This window comes from Sylvia atricapilla, chromosome 11 (genome assembly GCF_009819655.1).
Source record: "Sylvia atricapilla isolate bSylAtr1 chromosome 11, bSylAtr1.pri, whole genome shotgun sequence".
NCBI lineage: Eukaryota > Metazoa > Chordata > Aves > Passeriformes > Sylviidae > Sylvia > Sylvia atricapilla.
In genome coordinates this window covers 12,812,486-12,818,672 of record NC_089150.1, presented here as the reverse complement: position 1 = coordinate 12,818,672, position 6,187 = coordinate 12,812,486, and the positions used below count along the sequence as shown (strand labels likewise).

The 6,187-nt window shown below is 40.1% G+C and overlaps 1 protein-coding gene across 2 annotated transcripts; it reads right to left on the bottom strand.

Annotated features, from left to right (window-relative positions):
- Positions 1-300: 300 nt before the first annotated feature.
- Positions 301-5,918, bottom strand: HESX1 (HESX homeobox 1). 2 transcript variants are annotated; one of them, XM_066327072.1, is made up of 7 exons: positions 5,657-5,918; positions 4,478-4,579; positions 3,491-3,541; positions 2,017-2,275; positions 1,703-1,908; positions 1,292-1,393; positions 301-768 (listed from the first exon to the last, which is right to left on the bottom strand). In XM_066327072.1, the coding sequence occupies exons 4-7, from the start codon at positions 2,228-2,230 to the stop codon at positions 670-672; spliced, it is 621 nt and encodes a 206-aa protein (XP_066183169.1). In that variant the 5' UTR covers positions 2,231-2,275; positions 3,491-3,541; positions 4,478-4,579; positions 5,657-5,918; the 3' UTR covers positions 301-669. The 2 variants fall into 2 exon arrangements, with proteins under 2 accessions (XP_066183169.1, XP_066183170.1); XM_066327073.1 differs by lacking the exon at positions 5,657-5,918 and having other exon boundaries at positions 4,478-4,710.
- Positions 5,919-6,187: the final 269 nt, after the last annotated feature.

Here is a 6,187-nt window from a genome sequence, read left to right as displayed (position 1 = left end):
TCATTAAAAGACAAAGGGCAACTTCCATAACTGGAACACTTACACTGACAAGAGAGAAGATAACCAAGTTAAAGAATTAAACAGGCAAATAACCTAAATTAATTAAAATTATTTTAAAAGCTTAGAATTGTCAGCTTCTTTTAAGTGAGCAATTCTTAAAACTGAAGAGTCAGTTGAATATTACTCCTTCCATTGGAGATACCATTTTCTAAAAATTATGATCTTTATGAAAACTATCATATTCTTTATAAATAAGCTATTTAAATTCCAGTGTGACAAACTGTTTCCAGTAGCAAAATCTATTTTGTATATGGTTTATTTTAGACTTGAAACAGACTTCTTCTAAAACCATAAGGCTTTGTCAAGTCATCTGCAGTAATTTATAGTAGTTGAAATTCTTGTGCAACATAGGGTTTGCATTGTTTTAAACCGTGGAAGTATCTCAATATCTCTAAAAATACTTACTCAAATATATAGGAAAAGTTTACTTTTTCCACAAAAGGTAGATTATAATAATACTTAAAGTATTTACAGTTTATTAGAATGAAAATTATAATAAACTTTCAAATCTGGGCATAAAATCATAATTACTATATCATTACTAAATACAGGTCATGAATAATTCTTCATTTTCCATAGTAGTACTGTAACAGCAAGCCATCCTTCCTTCTACTCTAGCAGGCTGGAGGTGAAAGTATTTTTCACCATTAGGAACTGAGATTCTCTGTGTGATCTTTTCAGCTTTGCACGACGGTTCTGGAACCAGATCTAAAATGGAAAGAGAAGGTATGCTTTTCAGAAACACAGCAGTGGAAGCAAAATAATATTTGAACTTAAAAGTATTCACCAACAAATTCCATATTTTGTGTGATGACAGCAGTTTGCAAGTTCAATATAAATTTAAAATTTGCAGATGTCAACATGTAGCTACCTGCTATTTTAATGCCATAGACAAAGAAAATAATATCCCAAAGTTAATTGGAAAGTGAGATCAGCTTGACTGTAGTTAACACAAAAACTGGTATTAAATTCAGTGACAGAATCAGATCCTGGAAGATCCTAAATATCTGGAATTCACACATCTTACAGCGCTATTCCTTCAGCTGCTTAACTATCTGCAGCATCAAGTTTCCAATCAAGTCCAATATAATACTTGCAACAAAAGCCTGATAAACAACTAACTGAATATACATTAATTTAAATTGAGAGTATACTGCTAACTACTTATGTATACAACCAGAGAGTACATATAGCTGGAATTACAGAAAAGTTCAAATAAATTTTTAATTACCTGGATCCTGTCTTCATCTAAATCTAATTTGCGAGCTAACTCTTCCCTTATATCAATGCCAGGGTAGGAGTTCATTTTAAAAACATTTTCCAAGACTTCAATCTGAGGAGATTAAATAAAATACACTTGTTGAATAGTTGACATTATGTTCATAGCAGCAATTCATAAAATAAGTAACAGCTTAGTTTGTACAACAGGAGACTTCTGATCAGTGTTTGCACAATTCTGTTTTCATGTATCAACACAGATCTGCTGAAATTGGCAACATTCCTGTTAATTTACACTAGTTCCTGATTACATTTCTCTCTGCAGAGGTACATCACACTGAACTTATCAGCTGTTAGAGGTTTCTTCCAACATTTTACTAAACTACAATGTTACTCATTTGTTAACTGCTAAGGAAAGCCTTACCTGATTTCTAGTGAATGCAGTTCTTGGTCTTCTACCTCTGTACCAGCTCAATTCTCGTTGGAAAGACAGCCTTTCAGTGACTGAAAAATATTTTTCACATTTCAAAACTTTTTCCTCTTGCACTGGACCACTTCTAGCATGAAATAATGGATTTTCATAGCAAACAACAGGGATTTGCAGATGGGGATTACTGTCATCACCTAAAACTAGAAAGAGCAAGAAAAGGAGAGGTTAAATTTACTGGTTTGCAGTAGAAACATGCCAGTATTTTTAAAGGGTAAAAGCTTAAGAGGTTACAAAACAGACTGACTTACCCAGGCTGGTGCACGCATCCATCCAGGGTCTGTGAGGTTTCCCAGCTGGAGCACCATCTTTTTTCTGCTCCAGTCCCAATATACTCTCAATTGAAAAGGAGCACGGTGTGGTTTTACCCTCTCCAAAGCCGGGCACCTTGTGCAGGTCCGGAGAGGCCGCGGTGGTGGCAGCACACAGCGAGGGGCCGGCCATGCCTTCGCCCTCAGCCAGCATAGCAGGGGCACTGGACTTGCATTTCTCCACAAGTCCTCCTTATAGCTATGTCGGCAAGGGGGTTGGATTTGCAACGTCATTAATTAAAATCTTTTATTAGAAAGTTTTAGCATGTCAATGAAAACTCTCCCACCAAGAGGCATGAGGAGTTAATTGTTTATTTGTTTGCAAGTAATTAGCAACTAATGGTGACACTAGGGGGGCCACCAAGGGGGACAAAAAGTGTTATCTCTCCTAACCAGAGCATCGACTTAACTTTCTCAAAAGAAGCTGTGCACAAATGTAGTACTTCTCTTTTATTTGAAATCATTAATGTATAAAATCAGGTTTTAAAAAAACTTTATACTCTAATGGACTCCACTTACCTAAACATAGAAGCATGATAGGAAACCAGTCAAGTAATAAGTAATCTCATTTAAGTGAATTTCCTTCCAAGGAAATTTAAAAAATAATCTCTTAATGCTATTAGGGTAATCCCGATGAAAATGCCTCTGTTTTTTCATATGCATTTGTAATGGTGAACGTGGTCAATAAAACAACAATGGCTTTTGGCATAAGGCACTGTGCAGTGGGTTGGCAGTGTTGTCAAAGCTCAGTGTAATTGCCTTCCAAGTGCCTGGATTAGTTAATAGGAACAGTTGCACCAACTATTTTAAATAATTCATGCATTCATTTTTTTTTTTATTAAAATGATTTTGTTGCAGCCTTTCTGAAACGTTCCAGATGTGAATTTTTCTGAAATTTGTAGTGAAATTGTTCACTACATAAAAGCAAAACTTCAAGTAATAGAAGCAGTACACTCAAATTTACAGGTTTAAAAGCATCCCTTTTCTCACAGATGTCTCCACCTCCTTGTGTAGGCTTATAGCAAACAGAAGTATATTTAAATCCTACAAAAAATTATGAATAGTGGGAAGAAAGGCTTTGTAATGGGGCTCAAAGTCCAACAGAATTCTGATTTCTCCCATTATAATGAAACACCGACTATAACATTTTTATATTCAACCTCATGTGTCAGTCACACAGCAGTTTACATCACATGCTCAAAACCAGCTTTTGGTTCAGGATAAGAAGAGGAGGAATTTCTGTAGAGACACTATAAAATCAAGATTTGTCCAAAAATAGCAGGCAAAAATGAAAACAGTATTTTTATTTCAGAAGGAAAAGTTACCCCTCCTACTGGCCTGACTCTGTGTTGTGCAGTAAAATTGTTGTCAAACCAAACTATGAAAAGAGTGACAATTCCAGAAGTGATCTTACCAAGGACACTTCTCACACATATCAACTGATCTTGAAGCAGCATGCATCCACCTGCAATGTTCATTTGCAAGGTGAGCTCCAGTCACCATTTATAGACCTTAAGACTTCTCTTAAAAACTGTATTTTATTGTTTTAGCCCATTAGTATTGACCAATACTACCTTGAAACCCATTTGAAATTACCTATCGACTTTTAACTAAATACTTTGGTAGGGGCAATTAAAGCAACACAGCAAACATTAAGTTGGGAATCCTAAGTAATCAACAATAAAAAAACTCACCGCTCCTTGGATATGCAAATCCAATCCTCTTACAGCATCACATACTTGATGAGGCAGCAAACTAATCTCCCTTTCAGACTTTGCATCACTGTTTTTTGCCCAGGGACAGTGGAGTTCATCTCTTTAGCAGATGAAGTTCTTGTTCTTCAGAGATGGGAAGCTTCCAAGGGCTGTTTACACCAGCTGGGGGTTTTGGTGTCAAGCCCCAGTTCTTACTCTTGCCTTTTGCTCTTCTCACCCACTGCTATTCCACTGCTGGGTCACCATCCACTAGAGCCTGGGCAATATTTTCAGCTTTTTAAAAAGGTATAAATGGTATATTTTATCTTTCTCGATTACTTATCACACTCCAAAAATTTGCCTTTCACCTCACTTTTCCCACGACATCTTCACCCAGCAGTATTTCACCACCTCAGAAGTCATGCTGCATAAAGCTCTCTTTCAAATATGTTTTTAATATGAATAGCAAGTATATGCAAAGCTGACTTTAAAATTACCAAGTTTTTTTAAAGCAAGAATAGCTCAAATGGTAACACAAATTTTCACAAGACAAAAGCAGTTAGCTATTTCTTGGCTGAAGTACAGCTATTTTGGCACAGAGGGATTGAGTGGATGCTGGTAAATTCAAGGTTAATCCAAGGTTGCCACTAGCAAAAGTATGAAAAACAGTGTGTTAAAAGGTGGGAAACAATGCAAAAAAAGCCTACTTTATCCACACAGATACTTTCATCCCCCAGCAGAGGCAAAATGTTCTTTCCATAAAGGCACACATCTGGAATCCTCTGAAGATCTGTTTGCTGCTCTTCTCCCTGTTGACAAAGTGCCAAGTGTTAGTTCCCCACATTTTTAAGGCCTCTAGCAGATATTTTGCAGAAAGAACAACAACAACAAACCAAACAAAAACCAAGGAACTCCCCCCAAACCCCAAACCAAACAGAAAAACCCAACCCCACAAATTAAAAAGCCCAAACAACAACAACAAAACCCCTCACACACTAACAAAAGGTCTACAATCCTGAAAATAGTGTAACACTAAAACCACACTTAGAAGATGCAGAGAGATTCTTCAATTCACCACTATCACATTTGTCAAATTTGTAGCTCCAAAAAAACCCAACTTTTGGATGCCACTTACAGCTGTAAATACACAAGCTAACTAAAGAAAACCCACTTCAAGTTACTACCTTCCTGAATTCCACTGGGAAAATGACCTCACAGTACAAAACAGAGTAATTTCTTACAGGAGACTGCTGTAAAGCCTTTTCACAAGTTAACTGTCTCAAAACCAGAAAGCACATATATTTATAGGTCATGAACCAGTGTTAAATGTCCTGTCAAATGGTTGCAGATACAACACTTAGTCTTTAAAATAAGATAACCCTGAATCGTTACTTGGGGTCAGTCTCTTCTCCCAGGTAACCTGTAACAGGACCAGAGGAAACACCCTCAAGTTGTGCCAGGAAAGGTTTAGATTGGATACTGGGAAGTTTCCTCATGGGCAGGGTGGCCAGGCACTGACAATCCATCTCTGGAAGTGTTCAGAAGATGTGAAAATGTGGCACTTGGCCACATGGGTTGGTGCTGAACACAGGCTGTGGGATTAATGGTTGGACTCAATCCACTAGTGCTTTCTAACCCTAAGGATTCTACAATTCTAAGTAATTTCAGAGCTGAACCAGTTTGCAACCAATGATCTGCTTTGATTCCAGCGAGCCCTCACAGTAGTTTTAAGCATTTAAAATTTACTACCAACCTACAGCACCACACTTATTCAGTCTAGGAGAGCAGAGAGACTATTTTCTAGTATCTAACCACAATCTCGCCTGTCTTAGCTTAAGGTCTCTTGTCCTCTCACTGTAAGTACAATAAAAGTGACTGGACTCCACCTGAGACCCATCCACATGGCAGGGATAAGAGGGGACTTTCCCAAAAGGGATGGTCCAGATAATATGGCACGGGAGCCGAAGATGTTGCGTAACGGCAGGGACCCGACAGGGCTCCCCGGCTGTGGAGGGGCCGCCAAGGTAATTGTCCTTGAAGAGACGACAGCAACCCTCGGAGCACAGACAGACAGGGCCAGGAGGATACTCTGCTTGACACGCATGACGCACACTGCCGGGCAGTCGCCTCAGCGGGGACATGGCCGCGGCTGCCTCCGCTCCGGTCCCCACAGAGCCGGTCCCGGGATGCCGCCGGAGCCTCCACCCTGAGGGGCCGCGCGCGACCGACCCCGCCCTCAGTCCCCGCGTCTGCGCGCCGACAGGCGGGCCCGCCAGCCAATGGGCAGCCGGGCAGGGGGCGGGCGGGCCAATGGGCAGCCGGGCATGGGAAAGACGGGCCAATGGGCAGCCAGGTAGGGGGCGGGCGGGCCAATGGGCAAGGCGGGCGCCCGGGGGGCGGGACGTCCGGCGCGCGGC